The following is a 19,210-nucleotide window of genomic DNA, read 5'->3' as shown; positions in this document are numbered from 1 at the left end:
GTTAAAGTTACTCGCGGCGGCGCACTGTAGCGTGGCTCGCGGTCCAGAGAGCCTGGGCCAGCGCCCCAATGATTCATCATGAGCTAACGTGCGCGTTCCCCGCAGCTCCTTTCCAGCTCCTGGCCGTATCAAGGGTGGTTCTATATACACCCCCCCTATTGCTAAGGACACCCCCCAAAAACCAAAAAAAAATACCCAAACTAACCTTTAGTGTAATTACCATATTGCCCTTGAAATTTTCTCAGTACCCCCCCCCCCCCCTTCCTCCTCCTCCGTTTCGTTTTGAAAAAAAAAAAAAAAAAAAACACCCCTCAAACCCCCCTGAAACCCCTCGATCCATTTACATCGTTTAGGCGATCTTTGAAGGAGATTTAAGCCCCATTCGAAGCATGGACAAGCAACTAGTGATTTGGGACGAAGAATCGGCCGCAAAGGTACGTGTTCCACCTTGTTTCGAAATTTTTTTTTTTTCACGGTTCGTGCTCCGTTCGGCACTGGATCGCCGAACAAAAGGCTTCTGTTCGGCTGAACAGTGCCGAACAGAAGCCTTCTGTTCGGCAACCCTCAACCGAACTCTTCTGTTCGGCTACACAGTGCCGAACAGAAGGCTTCTGTCCGGCACTGTGCAGCCGAACAGAAGGGTTCTGTCCGGCTCTGTGCAGCCGAACAGAATGCCGGCGACGAGAGGGAGAAGGGGGAACGGGGGGGTTTTGGGCGTTGGCGAGGTGCTTTGGGCGGAACAGTTCAAAGGGAGACGGAGGGGGTTTGGCCGCCGGCGAGGTGCTTGAGGCGAGGTTTTTTGGGCGGAAGGGAGAAGCCGGCGGGTGTTTTGGAGGGGAAGAGCGGGGTGGGGGGGGTTTGGGGGGTGTAGAGAGCAATTTAGGTGAGGGGGTGGGGAGGGTGGGGGGTAATTTAGGAATTTTTAATTTTTTAGGGGTGTCCTTAGCAAATGGGGGGGGTGTAGAGAGTATTTAATTTTTTTTTAATTTTTGGGGGGTGTCCTAAGCAACAGGGGGGTGTATATAGAACCACCCCCGTATCAAGCTGTCATCACATTGGATAAAATGACCAACATGCCCTTCAACATGCGCATATTTTCATTTGGCAAGAATCTATACCAATTATTTAAAATAAAAAAAATTTCAAGTTCCTACGATGGAGTTTTGGCTGAAATGAATTTGTTGAAATTATTTGGTCACAATTATACAAGCATTCGATGAACAAGTACAGACCTTTTTTTCATGTACAAAGTAAAATCTATGCTTATTTATATGATCGTTGCTCAATTATGAGTGATTCAACAATATTTTGATAATTTGAAAAACATTTTGTAGTGATAAATCATTGCAATATATTTGATCAGGGAAGGAGAAAATTTATATGGAGGGAGATATAATAGATACCTTACCTCTAAAAATTGTGGGGAATCCAATTGGAATAATTGCTTAGAATTTAGATTCAATTTGTTAACAGAAATAATATATTTATATTTTTACTTAAAATTTAAAAATTTCATTTAATTTGGTTGGTTTCTTTTCTTTTTAATTAGAAAATTTTTTGTTTGTTTTATTTTGTGAATTTCTACTAAAAAGTTTCCAATGGATTAATTTGATTACAAAGAGGCATTATGGATAAAAATATATAAATTTAAGAAATTGAAATTATATCGGTATCACCATAACCAACCTTATACTTTCCATTTCTATAATTTTTTTATAGCATAGATATCAGTAAAGACAGTGTCAATTTTAGCTCAATTATACAATTATAATAAAAAATGAGTTATGGTTATAATTTTTTTTCGACCAACTTGTTTATTATTTTTTAATTAGATGTTAGATGATTATATAAACTTCCACATAGAAATAAGTCAAACCACAACAATGGTCATGCATGATAAATAATTATTTGATTCATGATTCCATTTTGAATATACCTTTTTATATTTTTGGAAAGATTGAATATACCTTCCAATCCCTATGTTTATATCATAATAGAAAAAGCAAACCCATTAAATGTTGCTTAACTGTCTTGCATTATCCTTATAAAATCATTCTATTGTTACAAAGTCATTATAGATAAAAATACACAAATTTAAAAAATTGAAATTGTATTAGTAATACCATGGCTAAACTAACACTAGCAGTTTCTATGGCTTGGCTACAATATAGATATCAATGAAGATAGTAGCCACACTAGCTGAATTATGCAATTACAATCGATTTTGGTTATAATTTTCTTCAATCAAGTTGCTTATTGTTCTTTAATTAGATGATTAAATCATTATATGTTACAAACTTATATAAAAAATGAGTACTACTATGCAAACGGGAGCACTTCAAAAAAAAAAAAATATTTTATCCATGATTCTCTTTTGACTATACCTTTCTTAGCCCTTTATTCTATTGCTCTATAGTTCTTGGTATTTTTTTTCTCTGTCTTCCCATAACATAACCAACATAGAATTACAGTTCGACGTCGGTGAGAAATATTAATTGGTCGTTGATTAATGTTAGCCATTTGTGCAGGCCCTGCAAGAGTAGAAATGATCCTAGAGCGTGAACTCTGGGTCAATTAGAGGAGATTTGCCTTGTCCCTATAAATTTTCCTATCTTTGGAAAGAAATAGGGGCATTTTGGTAATCAAATGCCTAAGACACCTACCGGCCACATGAAAACCTTTGCTAAGCTATGCCAACAGATTCCTCTCCCACCTTTACAAAAGCCAGTCATTGGAAGCTACGATTTTGGAAAAGAAAAGAATAAAGGAGACCAGCTCAGAGGAGAAGGGCATTCTTGGAAGAGCAGGGGGCATTACAGAAACAATAATAATTTCAAATCAGCTTTGTAGCTCTTTTGCGTGTAAGAGACCCAACCGACAGGCTGACCCACGCACGAACAATCCATCTTAAGTAGATTTTGATTTGAGATAAACTGATTTTAGTGGTGAACGGATCAACTAATCTAGATCTATTTATTAAATATATTGAATTCAAATTTATATTTTTTTCTCATTTAATCTATTTTTAATATTTTTAATAATCAGGTCGGATCATTATCCAACCTATTTAATCTATATAAAACTTATTTAATCTGTTTAAAATCTACTTAATTTATTTCTGACATATTTAATTAAACAATCCACTTAACCTGTTTAATTTATTTAATTTATTTAATTCATTAAAAATTAATTTAATCTATTTAATCTATCTAGTCTGATTTGATCCGTTTAATAAAAAAATTATATGAGTTAGATAAAATTATCTATTTAATAAATATGTTAAATTCAAAATTAAATTTTTAATCTATTTAATAAAAAGATCTTGTCCGAATTTAGGAATTTTTGATCCATGCAGTAACCAACCCAATCCCGATTACCACCCCTAGTTTAGAGCCTTCTTTTTCCCTATTTTTTTTCTTCAATCCTTTAGTGCTGTAAGCGAGGCGAGAGACAGAGAGAGAGAATGGATCGCATGCACATGTGCATGACCGAGGAGACACGTGATCAAAGCTCGCTTTCCAGGCCAGCTATGGAAAGAGACTTCTTATTTACTTTGAGATCCGACTACTGTCCACGCGACATGGACACATTTGAATATTATAATTCAGCATAACAAACATTATGTAACATTGTTAATGTTGCTATGCTTTCAAATTTGATTTGAGAGGGCTTCTATTGGATTCATTATGAAAATAATTCTTATTGGATTCTAACACTTGCGATTCCTCGCATTATATTTTATAGCAAGGTTTCCAGTGCAAGTACTTGCTAGGCCTTATGAGCATATATATACATGCATTATTGTCCAAAGCGTGGCTTATTAGACTTGGACTTATTAGTTGGAATGTTCCTTCATTAGGGCAAAAAAATCCAAGTTCAAATACGAAATATGGTACTTCTATTATTTTTTGTCAAAGAAAAAGGATGTGTTGGATCATACCGGAACAATCTTCTCGGCAAATGAAGAAATGTTGTGTTAGAAAGCTAGGCTTAGTAGTATATGTATCTCAAGAGACTCGAAGCATCATGGACTGAAACCACAACGGAAGCAATTGCCCAAGTTAAAATGATTGCTCAAAAACATGGCAAAGAGGATCAATCAATGTTTTTCTCCGAGCAAGAAATTAAAAAAAAAAAAGTACTCATTTTCAGCTAAATACATCTGTCAGAGTCAGACTAACCAAACTGAATGCACGAATGAACGATGATTGGTTATTTCTGCTCGGAGTGTTCGGATTGACCTGCTCAAATGAACTGATCTGCTTAGAGCTATGAAACCGACTTGAAAATAAAAAAAGAAAATATCGAAGGTTGCCTAGCTTTATCCGATAAAGAAACTTTCGATTTCTAAGTCAGACAAGAATTTTAAGAAATAGTGAAAGCCTGAGAGAAAGCAGAAGTCAACATAAGAATGTGCATACCTGAAGGTCTCTCGGATGTTGTTTATATAGGATGAGACTTGATGTCTGCTGCGAAGAAATAAGAATGTGTGCCTTAACTGGTTGATAATCACCGACATGTTGCGCACGTCGCTGAGCTTAACTATACGGGACATACTTTCCTAGGCCAAGCTATGATGGTCAACCATTAAACGAGCTTTAACGGGCTTTATGGACTCTCTAATGGAGGCTACGCGGCGCACCTTCATTGGTCAATTAGATTAGGCAAAGGCCGAAATGTATCAAAATCTATTAAGGATGTTTACCATGTGAACTACATGTAAGTCATCATTGTACTCACTGATCAACAAGAAGCTCCTACCATGTTTGGGGTGGCTGAGATTAGACATGGTATGCATGCGTGGGGCATGAAACAACCATTCTATGTTGAACTGATTGATCTTAATTGGAATGCAAGGTGTGGGGCCCTTAGGCTTTGTCAAGTGAGGTTCGTATAACTCCGGGACCTAAAGGGGCGTGCCATTTCTTCTGTCCAAGTTAATCCACCCAATCTGTCACTTGGGACCAGACATATCAATTTTGTTGCAATATGGAGCAGAACAAATGAGCTGCTCCCAGTATTTGAGGTAGTCATCAAGTTACCACTGGAACCCGCAAATAATCTTTTTTGATATATATAAAACCCATAAATCGTCTTTTCTAAGAAAAAGACCACAAATCATCTTGGCATCTGGTTCCCACTGATAGCCTGATAGAATCCCTAAGGCTAGTTTGGAGACAGAATTATACGAATAGAATTTATTCGGGGTAGCATTTAATAAAAAAATGGGTTTAGTTGAGATTGACCCTTATTTTTATTTAGGATTAAAGCTTTTATTCCATATAATAATTACAATTTATTATTCTTTAATATAAATGCTCTTTAAAGATAAGCAAATGGTATTTGGATGGATTATAAATAGAGGATGGTTGTGGCGGACTCTGAGTAAAGAAGAGGCGAGCAAAATGAGGGAGCAAGGGTAATGAAAAACTACCAGTCATTTTTCGGAAACTATTTTTTTTTTTAAATTCTATCTAAAATGTTTAACCATCTTACATGTTTAACTTGATTCAACATATTAAGATCAGATTAGATTACCTATTTAATAAAATGATTGAGTTCAGATCCGAATTTTTGGCTCGTTTAATAAATAGATGGGATTCAACTTGATAGATTTTTGATCTTTCTTGTATTCGATCCAACCCATATATGGTATGATCCAATCCAAATGCCTTCTTTACTCAAAACTCAAATTGCAACCTAGGCAAGGATAACATCCCCCAATCCCTCTCCCAGCCGGGCCTTATTTTACTTGGCTCGAGCCGCCGTCTCTAGTATGGATATGGCTAAGTGCAATGGCTTGCATTGGATCCAAAGTTAACTCATGCACTCAGCCAACGTGCTTAGTGAGTCCAAATTAGTCCCACCTTTTCTTTCATAGATACAAAAACAGAGACGTGGGAAGGAACAGCTTAACTAACCACACTGTCCAAGCTATTGTGACCAAAGCCAGATTTGGATTCCCTACAAGTCAAATTGAAAGAACTCATGTTCCAAATTTTATTGGAGGGGGAAATCTCCAACCTCTATGTATTCTTATTCAGGTGCCAATCTCCTATTCAAATTGAGGTATTGCAGGACAATCTCTTCAAATTAGTATTGCATGGACGCAGTGGAATGCATTCGAGGATCATGGACCACTTATCAGGCATGCATGTCCCCAGCAAGGGACCTCCAAAAGTTTGTTCCCCATGTCTCTCTCTCTTTCTTCATATGAGGGCATTCATACTATGTGATTGGCCAGTTTACTTCTAGGGTTTGGAGTTAAAATCCACGAGATTGCAGCATAAAGTGGAATTGATGACAAGTTGCAGACAGTGATAAATAATGAGGAGGCTATGCCAATATCATATGTATGCAATGGTAGTAATAGACGGCAAAACTTAAGAAGATTTAATAAATTGAGGCTTCTCGGAATCAAGGACGAGGCAAAGGACAGCAACTTTCTCCAAGCCCCAAAAGAACTAGTAGGCTTCGTCATCGAAAGCCCTAATGCTTCCTTTGTGGCTGTGATTCCTATCCATATGATACTTCAGTTCTTAAGGAAGAGCTGAGAGGTATGGGAAGGTCTCATTTATGCTGCTACTATCTTGCGAGTGACTCACTCACTTTGTATTAGAAAGAGACTGTAAAAAAATATAAAATATGTAAATAAATCTACCTCATTTTATTAGTTTAAGTTTTTTGGACAAGTGGTGATTTCAAGATGGTATCAAAGCAGAGGTTCTGAGTTCAAACTTTGTCTTTGCACTCTTTAGCCTTATTATTAAAAATTTTACATGTTGGGCTCATTCATTAAAGAAAAGTCCAGTCCACATATGAGGAGGAGTGTAAGAAAATATAAAATATATAAATAAATCTACCTCATTTTATTAGCTTAAGCTTTTAGAATAAATGGTGATTTCAACAAACTCAAAAATTGTATTCAACTATATAACCAAATCGGACGACTGAGCTATTGGTATTCATCCATTGTTTTTTTTGGCATTTGCAAGATTAATGCTGCTCTTGTTTTAATATGGCAATGGATTGAGCAGCCACTCATATTTCAAATCACACAGTGTTGTCTAGGGCTCCATCATCTCTGTTCCTATGCAGCTTCAAGATGACTCGGAAAAGAAAATGTAAGCACATTAAAATTGTTTGGTGTCAAACAAAAAAGCTCTAAAAGAATTAGAGCACTCTTTTTAAATTTGTAATAGAAGACAAGTCGTACTCCATTCCCTTGCTTATTTTTGTGAGAACAAAATATTATTTCCCTGCCCTTTTTCAAGAAAGGTACCAAGAACACCATAAGTATCTAGTAGCATAGCCTTGGCTTCCTTTGCTCAAAGGGCAATAAAATAAGTACCATAAGAGGAAGAAGAGAAGCATTCATCCATGGCATCATATATTCTACACCGCAAGTAGCCATTTTTTAGCTAATCTTTGAAGTTTGAATGAACATAGGTGGACACCGTACCCTATTAAACTGTTCCTTGTCACGTTCCTAATGATAAAGATATGTATTTGTAGATTTCATATCAAATTTTGGGAAGTTAAATGTATTAGGATCTTGATGGGAAAGAGGATATGATGGTTTTTTCAATATATGGGCATGTGATTGAACTGTGTTCATGTAACTAATCTAGAAACATGTCAGTGTTATGCAGACAATGTCCATTTTTATAATGGCTAATATGCTATGATATTCCACCTTAAATAAAGCTGCACTGCATAGTAGAGGAGGGAGATGACTACCATATAATTAACTCCTAATGCTTACACCCTGGCTAATCTTATTGCCTATAAAATTGCTAGGTCTCTCTAGTATCCCTGCTATGCTTGTGAGCCCCACAGTGGTTGCACTCAAGACAAGGAACTCACCAAATGCCAAGAACATTAGTAAATATGATGCTTGCCCTAAGAATCTGCAGTAAATGCCGATGCTAATCGCTAAGAGACCATCTCTATGACACCAAGGATGTCCCAATTACAATAGATAGGGGAAGGATTATTATAATTCTACTAGACTTTGACCTAGTCAATGTTGTAGCAGCTCACAAAGACTACAATATTGGTGTAGGAGATGCCTTTAATCATTAAGTCATTATAAGTGAAAATATTCTTAATCCATTCATTAGATTGTACATTTTCATATTATTAAACTTGTTCTTATGTTTTTTTATTATTTAGTGTAATTGATTAGTGTAGGCTAAACATTTTCCAGACGACAGTATGTCAACCAGTCCAGTGGCCCTTTGACTACCAATATCCCTAAATCTAGAACCTAGATCATGGTATAAGAAGCCTCATTAAATAGCCAAATAATGCTTGCAAATGGTGTACAATATTCTTGATCAAATTACAAGAGAACCATGGTGATGGTGGGGATGATATGAACAAAGAAAATATTTCCATGTTCTCTTTCTAGAAGAATTAGGTTGGTTTAATTATGGGCTTAATGACGTTTAGAGAAATCGTGACTCCATGGGAAGGCAAAATTTGGCAAATATATATCACTTGAGGGGAGTTAAGCTCTCTCGTACGGGAACCAACAGACTATCAAGAACTTTACTACTGAATGAGGATGAGTTTGCTGTGGTGGTATGATACGGCGAATAATTTGAAACTAAAAAGTTAATACAGTGGACTCTTGAGAAAGACAAGAAGTCTGCTTTCAGGCCAAACTTAACAAGAATCATCAGCTTGCTTTTTGCAGGGAATGAAAAGGAAACTTCACCTTCAGTACCTAAGAAAACAAAAGATTACTCCATCCTGCAGCTTTGGTACACATTTATAGGGACGTTGGAACTGTATTTGCTATTGGTTTTAGTTAGAGCCTCGTCAGATTATTCTCATGACATTTGAATCAAGAGTCCCTCCAATTGGAACCAGCCAAGGGATGGTACAAGTGAGCTCACACTTAGGGCTCGTTTGGTTCGCGGGAAAAGAAGGGGAGAAAGTGTGGTCAACGGGAAAGTAATGAGATGCCTCTTGTTTGGTTGGAGTTTTCAAAGGAGAGAGAAGGGAAAGTTGTATTCCCATGGGAATGTGATTCCCACATTTCATGGGAAAGTCTTTCCCATGAGAAACATGGGAAAGTTACTTTCCCATGAGGCGGGAATCACTCCATTTTTACTTTTTCCCAAAAAGTCCCTTCAGCATTAAAGAAGCATTAAAGAGGCATTAAAAACCTAATTTTTATTAAGGGCATAATAGGAATTATATATAACTTTCCTAGGAAAGTGGATGGCCAACCAAACATAAGCATCTTGGAAATTTGTCACTTTCCCATGGTCAACCAAACATGCCAAAAGTACTTTCCTAGGCATCCTCTTCCTAGGAATTTGTTTCCCAGGAATCATATTCCTAGGAAGGAAAATGCTTCCCGCGAACCAAACGAGCCCTTAGGGTTGGAGCCCTGGAGGGCTTAATTTGTAATGCACCAATTGTTGGTAAACTAATCAGTAAGGAGACAAACTAAGATATAATACATAACATTAAAATCTTGTTATATTGAAAATTTTCAAACTAAGATTTCAACATGATAATAATCCAAGAAAAGCATTGTCCTCCTTTTCCTTTTTTCCAAAATAGAGGAGACTAGAGGTACTCCATTCCTTGACCCACCCAACCTTATCTAAGCAAGAACCCAGACCCGTGGGAGGACAGAGCCTAAGTTTGTGGAACTAGGACTCATGCAAACAGGCCAAAATGAGGACCAACATCCCTTGGAAATTAGAATCGAACCTCCCGATCTTTCTTTTAAGAGGCGAGAGATAATATCATCCAAGTTAATGCTAGGTGGTAAGAAAAGCACCATTTCCTACAAGTAAATAGCATGGAGGGGTAGGGTTAGCACAATTCTCTCTCTATTTAGTGTTTGCAGATTAGTGTTGTTTCGTGCTACTTGGTTTTGTTCTGCTGTAATGTCGCATGTACTTGAGGCATAATTGTCTTTAATCAAAGTAACCTTAGCATTTAGTACTTTAAGTCCTTGGAAGATTGGGTATGGTTTCAGTTGGTGAAATGAAAAAAATTCTTAATCCAACTTATGATCAGAAGTAGCAATATGACTCATGCAAACTTTTCTTTTGCACTTTTGTTACTTTGATATCTAATGCATAAAAGCTAAAGAATTTTATATTCTGACATTTTATATGTCGACGTTGAAATTCTTTTTGTAGCTTTATTGCATGTACTTTAAGAGTTTGATTTGTTAGGGCATGCCATCAGATTATGGGATAATATCATGATTTCTACGAATCATTTATGTAGAAAAATGTTTATGGGGGAAATAAATTTTACTATATTTAGTTGGTAGAAAAATTAGTTAAAAAATAACACCAAATTTTTTTTTACTATATTCAGTTAGAGATAACTTGATATAAGAAAATTGCTAAAGTTACAACAACACTCTTGAATAAACAATTGAGGTAATGACATTTTTGTGGTTCAATCCACTTGTTAGCTATTTATAGCCCACTTACATAAAAGCTATTAATATAGGCCATTTCGAATATTAAAATATATTTACATAAGTTAATAAATATTTTTTAATTAATTATACATATAATAAAAAATATATTCCTTATTATATTTTAGATTTATTAATAAATATTTATTGTATATTAATAAATATATTATTTATAAATATATTAGTTATAGAAAATAATATATAATTAATATATATATATATTAAAATTAGTTTGTTTATTAATATATTAATGAGTAACATAAATATTAATATATTATATAATTATAATATATTATTTATATATTTTAACTATATATAATATTGATATAAACAATATATTTAATGATATATATGTATATTAATATTTATTATAATCAATATATAATAAATATATATTGATATAATTACTATATTAGTTATGTATTTAATTTATATAATATCCCATCAAGCAATGACAACATGAGAGAAAAATACCACCTCCCTAATCGTATTTATTTTACGATCTTTCTCTATAAATTGGCATGGGACTTATCATTTATTTGATCATATGTCTCATACTCTTTTTGTACCAAATATGGTAATTTGATATATAATTTATTTTTGCGCCCTAGATTTCCTCCAACCAAATGAGCCCTAAGGTGAATTGGAATAATAAAAAAAAAAGAAAAAGAAAAAGGTCTAGCGATTTTAACTATTATATTAATAAGCAAATCTAAAAATAATTTTCTATTTATATGATTCAATTAATGCTAACATCTCTTAAGATAAGACAATATTACTGCCGCAAAAGAGATTTGGAAAGGGTCCACCAAACGAATTGATTAGCACCATGGAGAAAAAGGTGGCATGGAGAACACTAGTGGGCTGACAAGAATGTGGGCATTTGATGGTGTGCAATGATGCCTTGGAGGAGGATAAATAGGATTCAATGCTTTGGAAAAATGAAAGCACGCGGCCATCTCTCTTTGCCTTTGGTTGGGCGCCGAATTCATTGCGTGGAAGCGTGTGTGGAGAGCATGTCCTTTGCTTTCTTCTATACATCATCTCCTTCATATTAGCACCCACTCTTGATTTGTAGACTATCATATATGCCAGCCTAGATGCAAAGAAGTGGGGATGAGAGAATGCAGAACAAAGGTATAGTTGGTGAGATGAGGCAGGTATAGCTGATCTGTAAACCCCGGACCAGATGGACCGGCATGGACCAAAGTCGGCGGTCCATCTGGTGATTCCGGAAATAGGAGGTGGAGAGCGGCAGCTGTTGAGGCAGTTAAAACTGCCTAACAGCCGCGGTCCCCCACCCCTCCGAGGTTGATGGAGGGCTATAAAAGCCCATGGAGTCACAGAGGACTCCATCATCCATCCTTACCTTCCTCACTCTTTTCCTCTGTGCAAGGAGCTGGATCGGGAGCAGTGGCGCCGGAGGAGGAAGGATCGCCAGTTCGACGCCGTACTACACTGCCGGAGCAGACATAGCAGCTCGCCGGACGCCTCACAGCTTCTCGGAGCTAGGTAAACCCATAACCTCTCCCCTTTTCATGATTTGGCTTAGAGCTAGGGCATCGGTAAAATAACAAACAGAGAATGAAGGATTGAAAACAAAGAGAAGAAGGGGAGAATCTAGCCTAGTCGGTCCTTGATCTGAGACCGGTTCAAGTGGTTGAAGATCACAGCCGGTCCAGGCCGTGGATCCCCTTCCCTCACTCGGTCACGCCTTACCCTTTCAATCAACTTCAATGCATTAAACCCTAGATCTAAAGATGTAAAGAAATCAACCTACCTTTGATGCACGGAAGGGCCCTCGGCTCGGACAGATATGGTTCCCATGGGTGGAACCGGCTTGATCTAGGCCGGAGGTGGTCGGAGCGGAAGAGCCGAAGGGGATCTCCCTATTTTGGCCATGGACGCCGCCGGCTCGGGCCACCGTGGGCGCCATCGGGCCGACCAAGGACAGCGGCCGCACGTTATACAGGCACCACCGGCTTCGGCCGGTTTCCTTGCTTCTCGAGGGTTGCCCGTGCCCCATCTCCTCCACCGGTGGTGGAGACGGAGAGCGGCCGGTCGGGCCGCGGCTGCTGCAGGTGGGGCCGCGGCTGCCGCAGCCGCCGCGGGCTGGCCGCAGCACCGCCGGCTTCGGGCCGGTCTTCTCCCGAGCGCCTCCCGAGCTCCGACGAGCCTTGCCTTATGGGGGGAAGGGGAAAAGAGGGAGAGGAGCTCGGGAAGGGAAGAAGGGAGAAAGGGGGAAGAGAAGGTTCGGGAAGGGAGGAGAAGAAAGAAAAGAAAAGAAAAAAAAAAGAAAAGAAAAGAAAAAGAAGAAAGAAAATAAAAGAAAAGAAAAATATAATAAAATAAAAATAGAATAAAAATTCAGTGGGCCGAATTGGGCCTGATTTCAAGTTGGGCTTCAAACTAAAGTTGGCTCTGGGAGCCCGAAACCAGGCTAAGCCCTGGTCTGAGCCCAATAATCTTAAACCCAGCAATTGGGCCAGACCTGAACCAGTATATATTTAATTCAGACCTGAACCAGTAATTAGGTCAGATCTGAACCAGTATACAATTGGCTCAGACCTGAACCAGAAACTTGGGTCAGACCTGAACCAGAAACTTGAACCAGAAACTTGGGTCAGACCTGAACCAGAAACTTGGGTCAGATCTGAATCATAAACTTGGGTCAGTCCTGAACCAAAAAATTGTTAGACCAAAAATCAGACATTGGGTCAAATCCAAATTGAGAAATTGAATAGACCCAAATTAGAAATTGAACCAGGTTAGAGACCTAAGAATGAAATTGAGTCCTATGGATAAATGGTAAACTGGGTAATTAAGAAAGATTGTAATTAAATGAAGTCGAATGTGTAATTAATAAGTAATTTAATGATGTTGCTAGGTACTTGAAGAATTGGCACTCAAACCTAAGGTTGGTGGGCGAAATAAGGTAAGTAGCCCTGATATAATCTTATGGTTTATCAAATATTTGTTTATGAAATTGTATATGATTATTTATGTTTATACAAAAATTAGGATCAAGCATGTGTTAGCAATAGTTGCATGATTTTGGATATATAGCATCCATCATGTTTATTATTATATGTACGCATGATTATGATGATATAGAAAGATGCACGAAAACCAAAGGTTTCAGCATGAACATCAATTTTATTTATCATGATGCCATTATCCATTTTCCAATGTTTCTATGAAATGAGATTTATGAAAAGCATGATATGTTTTAAGTACTCTCAGATCGCTATGTCTGACCCCCGCCAGTGGGTAACAGTAACTTGGCTTTACGACCCCCGCCAGTGGGTAATAGTAACTGGAAGATGACCCTGCAGTGGTAAAGGCTTTGCCGTGGGAATAAGAGCGGCCATAGCTGCACTACTATCTGAGAGTACGGATTTCAAAGCATGGAATAATGGCAAAAGTTTTATGATGCATGATCATATTTATGAAATGGCATGTATAGTTTTTATGACTGGTTTGATTATAGAAAATGCTTTCTTTATTACAATTGTCTGTTCTTCAAATATTGCATTAGCATACAAAATATTATGCTTGATCCGATAAGATTATGCTTGTTTACTTACTGAGCTTTTATAGCTCACACCATTTTATTTATGTCTTTACAGATGAATAGAAGATGCTAGGAACAAGGAGCGTAACATGCTCCAGGATTATGGTAAAGACAAATGTTAAATGTTGATATTGTTTTTAGAAGTTTTGTATGAATTTTAATACATGAACATCTAATGACTTTCATGAATATAGTTGTTTATAATTTGAAGTTTTAAAGTGGCTGCATGTTATTGTATGCTTTACTTGGCAATAACATGGCCGTGTCATGAACCGAATTCGGGGTGTGACATTTAGTGGTATCAGAGCATAAGTTTAACCATGATTTACAAAATTTTAAATTAATCATGGAGATGGGTAGCTAAGTTAGCTTTTACATAATTGGAGTCACAGTAGAACAATAATGACATTTTAAATAATACCTAAATAAAAATAATAGCAATAATAATAATAATAAGAGAAAATTTCTATATATATATTTAAATACATATATATATAATGTGATGAAATGGATAATGATTAACACTATATTTTGATAGGTGACGATGAGTGATAGCGAGAATGAAGTTCTGGCTAACTATAAAAGGAAAGGAGTAAAAGCATCAACCCAAGAAGCTACCAACATGCCAGCTAGGCCAGCCCCAAATGCTGTAGCTACTCAGGCAGATCTTGCTGGGGTATGCCAAGTGGTGGCACAGCTTCTTCAGCAGCAGCAGCAGACGCAGCTCTCCTTCCGACCTGTGTCGTCTACCGATACCTATTATGAGAAATTTCGGAGGCTGCACCCTCCAATGTTTGAGGGAGGTGCTGATTACTTGGTTGCGGAGGCCTGGATTCGGGAGATAGAGGAGATGTATGATGCCCTACAATTTCCCGAGGAGGTCAAGGTCAAATTGGCGGTTCCTATGCTCAGAGGAAACGCTAAGTTCTGGTGGATAGCTATGAAGGCTGCTATTCAAGGAAATGGTGAACAACTGACATGGGAGGAATTTAAAGGTAAATTCTACAACCAATACTTTCCTCAGTCAGTAAGATTGGTGAAGCAGAACGAATTCTTGGCCCTGAAACAGACCGAGAATATGACAGTATTGGAATATGCTAGCAAATTTAATGAGTTGGGCAGGTTTTGTCCTCAGTTTATGGAGGAGGAGATAAGTAAAGCTAATAGGTTTGAACAAGGCCTGAGATATGGGATCAGGTCAAGGTTGGCTGTTCTGCTTTTCACTAGTTACCAGGATGTGTTGGAAAGGGCTTTGAAATTAGAAGCTGAATTGAACAGGGCAGAAAAGGAGAGAGATGATTTGAAGAGGTTCAGGGGAACTGGGGATCAGAATGCAAGGCCAAGAAATTCTGGAGAAAATGCAAATAAGAAGAAGAAATTCGGGGTCTGCAAATTCTGTAACAAGTCACATGGTGGACCTTGCTTTAAGAAGATGGGAGCTTGCTTTAACTGTGGTCAGATTGGGCATATTGCACGTGATTGTCAGCAGAAGAAGAATGACCCTAGGCCTACTGGATCAGGGGATCAGAAGCAGAAGGGGACTGCTCGGGTCTTTGCATTGACTCAGCAGGATGTTAGTGCAAGTGACAGTGTGGTGACAGGTACTATTACCATCAATTCAGTTGATGCATCTATATTATTTGATTCTGGCTCCACACATTCTTTTGTATCTGCCAAATTCTCTAGCTCCTTGCACTGTATACCTGAGAAATTAGTAGAGCCATTATATGTTGCTACTCCCCTATAGAAAATAGTAATTGCTGACATTATCTTCAAGAACTGCATAATTCAGTTAGGAGAAAGGAAGTTAGTGACAGACTTAATACAGCTAGACATGCAAGATTTTGACATCATCTTAGAAATGGATTGGCTGTCCAAGTACCATGCTCATATAGACTGCTTCAGAAAGAGAGTAGTGTTCCGGATATCAGGGGAGCTGGAATTTTTCTTTCAAGGCGATGCACTCATGCAATGTAAGTCTTCTTTACATATTATTTCTGCTATGTGTGCACGCAAAGCATTAAGAAAAGGGTGTCAAGCCTATCTAGCCTATGTCATAGATACTCAAACTGAGACAAGACTAGATGATATTCCTATTGTGGGAGAATACCCTGATGTTTTCCCTAATGACTTACCTGGACTGCCCCCTGATCGGGAGATTGATTTTAAGATTGATCTTGTACCGGGAGTTGGACCGATCTCCAAGCCTCCTTATCGGATGGCACCGGCAGAGTTGAGAGAACTGAAAGCTCAGCTACAAGAACTCTTAGAGAAGAAGTTCATCCGGCCTAGTGTTTCCCCATGGGGGGCTCCGGTGTTATTTGTAAAGAAGAAGGATGGGAGCATGAGGATGTGTATTGACTATAGGGAGTTGAATAAAGTAACTATAAAGAACAAGTACCCATTGCCTCGGATTGATGACCTATTTGATCAGTTGCAAGGGGCTCAAGTGTTCTCGAAGATAGACCTACGGTCCGGGTATCACCAACTGAAAATCCAAATAGAGGATGTGCCCAAAACAGCATTTCGGACTAGGTATGGTCATTATTAATTTTTGGTTATGCCTTTTGGATTAACCAATGCTCCTGCTGCCTTTATGGACCTGATGAACAGGGTCTTCAAGGAATTTCTGGATCAGTTTGTTATTGTGTTTATTGATGACATCCTGATTTATTCCAAAAGCAAGGAAGAGCATGAACACCATTTGAGGTTAGTGTTGCAAACTCTGCAAGAAAAGAAGTTATATGCTAAGCTGAGCAAATGTGAATTCTGGCTGGATAGCATTGGATTTCTTGGGCATGTGATCTCCAGGAACGGAATTTCAGTGGACCCAAGGAAGATTGAAGCAGTAGTGAACTGGCCTCGTCCGACTAATGTGACGGAGATCAGAAGCTTCTTGGGTCTAGCTGGATACTACAGGAGGTTTGTGGAGGGATTTTCAAAGATAGCCACCCCTTTGACTCGTTTGACACAGAAATGAGCAAAGTACATCTGGAGTGGAGAATGTGAGCAAAGTTTTCAGGAGTTGAAGCAGAGATTAGTATCTGCTCCTGTCCTCACTCTACCTAGTTTTGGAGGATTCACCGTCTTTAGTGATGCTTCCAAGAAAGGCCTGGGTTGTGTTTTAATGCAAAATGATAAAGTGGTGGCTTACGCCTCTAGACAGTTGAAGCCCTATGAGCAGAACTATCCAACACATGACCTGCACTGGCTGCGGTAGTCTTTGCCCTGAAGATTTGGAGGCATTACTTGTATGGAGAACCATGTGAAGTCTTCACTGATCATAAAAGCTTGAAGTATATATTTACACAGAAGGAGCTTAATATGAGACAAAGGAGATGGCTTGAACTGCTGAAGGATTATGATCTAAGTATTAAATACCATCCAGGAAAGGCTAATGTAGTGGCTGACGCTCTCGGTAGAAAGTCTACAGTAGGCACAATAGCCCTGCTCACCACTCAGAAGCAGATTGTAAGAGATCTCGATATGATGAATATCGAGGTGATTACTACGAGTACTGGGGGTATGCTAGCTTATTTGATGGTGCAACCAACATTACTTGAAAGAATTAAGGCTGCCCAACAGACTAATGCTCACTTATGCCAGCTAAGAGAAGATGTGAAAACGGGGTTGCGACCCGAGATCAGTATTCATCAGGATGGTACTCTTCGATTTGGTAGCCGTTTATGTGTACCAGATGATATCGAATTGAAGAGGAACATTATGGAGGAAGCTCACCAATCCCGCTTCTCCGTCCATCCAGGTAGCACTAAAATGTACAGAGATTTGAGGGAACATTTTTGGTGGAATGGCATGAAAAGAGAAATAGCCGACTTTGTGGCTCGATGCTTGGTATGCCAACAAGTAAAAGCTGAACATCAAAGGCCTGCAGGTTTGTTGGAACCGTTGGAGATACCAGAATGGAAGTGGGAACATATCACTATAGATTTTGTTATTGGACTTTCCAAGACAGTTAAGAAGAATGATGCAGTGTGGGTGATTGTTGATCGTCTCACAAAGTCAGCTCACTTCTTACCCTTTAGGGTTGGCACTCCTCTTGAAAAGCTGGCACTGAGATATATTGAGGAAGTTGTGCGCCTACATGGCATACTGGTTAGTATTGTATCTGATCGGGACCCACGATTTGTATCTAGATTCTGGAGGAGCTTTCAGAATGCTATGGGAATTGAATTGAGGCTCAGTACTGCTTATCATCCTCAGACGGATGGTCAGTCAGAGCGGACGATTCAGACTTTGGAGGATATGCTGAGGTCATGTACTGTTGATCTTGGAGGCTGCTGGGATGATCATATAGCCCTGGTAGAATTTGCTTATAATAACAGCTATCATTCTAGCATCCAGATGGCACCTTACGAAGCCCTTTATGGAAGAAAATGCAGATCTCCTGTACATTGGGATGAGGTAGGAGAGAAAAAGTTGCTGGGTCCTGAGTTAGTGCAGGTTACCAGAGAGAAGATTTTATTGATCAGAGAAAGGCTCAGAGCAGCTCAGGACAGACAGAAGAGTTGGGCAGACAAAAGAAGAAGAGAATTGGAATTCCAAGAGGGTGACTTTGTTTTCTTGAAGGTATCCCCCTCGAAGGGAGTTATGAGATTTGGAAGACATAGTAAGCTAAGTCCTCGCTACATTGGTCCCTTTAAAATTCTGAACAAAGTAGGAGAGGTTGCTTACAGATTAGCCTTACCACCAGAGCTATCGAGTGTACATAATGTCTTCCATGTTTCTCTACTACGAAAGTATATTACAGATCCTAGTCATGTAGTAGAGTATGAGCCATTACTGGTTGAAAAGGATCTAACTTATGAAGAGTTTCCTCTACGCATCATTGATCACAAGGAGCAAGTTTTGAGACGGCGCACCATTTCCTATGTGAAGGTCCAGTGGAGTAACCATTCGGAAAGGGAAGCAACTTGGGAACTAGAAGATGAAATGCGTACGAGGTATCCATAGCTTTTTGCAGGCTCAGGTATGTAAAATTTCGAGGACGAAATTTCTTTTAAGGAGGGAAGAATGTAAACCCCGGACCAGATGGACCGGCATGGACCAAAGTCGGCGGTCCATCTGGTGATTCCGAAAATAAGAGGTGGAGAGCGGCAGCTGTTGAGGCAGTTAAAACTGCCTAACAGCCGCGGTCCCCCACCCCTCTGAGGTTGATG

At 38.6% G+C, this 19,210-nt stretch overlaps 1 protein-coding gene across 1 annotated transcript; it reads left to right on the top strand.

Annotated features, from left to right (window-relative positions):
• The first annotated feature begins 11,559 nt into the window (after positions 1–11,559).
• LOC149753185 (uncharacterized) lies at positions 11,560–17,013 on the top strand. The gene is made up of 5 exons (XM_089924062.1): positions 11,560–11,619; positions 13,347–13,394; positions 14,572–15,699; positions 15,826–16,568; positions 16,647–17,013. The coding sequence occupies exons 1-5, from the start codon at positions 11,560–11,562 to the stop codon at positions 17,011–17,013; spliced, it is 2,346 nt and encodes a 781-aa protein (XP_089780188.1).
• Positions 17,014–19,210: the final 2,197 nt, after the last annotated feature.

This window comes from Phoenix dactylifera, chromosome 7, assembly GCF_051530095.1.
Source record: "Phoenix dactylifera cultivar Ajwa chromosome 7, Ajwa_hap1_PhDact_Kaust_v1.1, whole genome shotgun sequence".
In the NCBI taxonomy this organism is placed as follows: domain Eukaryota; kingdom Viridiplantae; phylum Streptophyta; class Magnoliopsida; order Arecales; family Arecaceae; genus Phoenix; species Phoenix dactylifera.
Note: the sequence above shows the minus strand (reverse complement) of the source record. Positions and strands in the feature narration are given on the sequence as shown.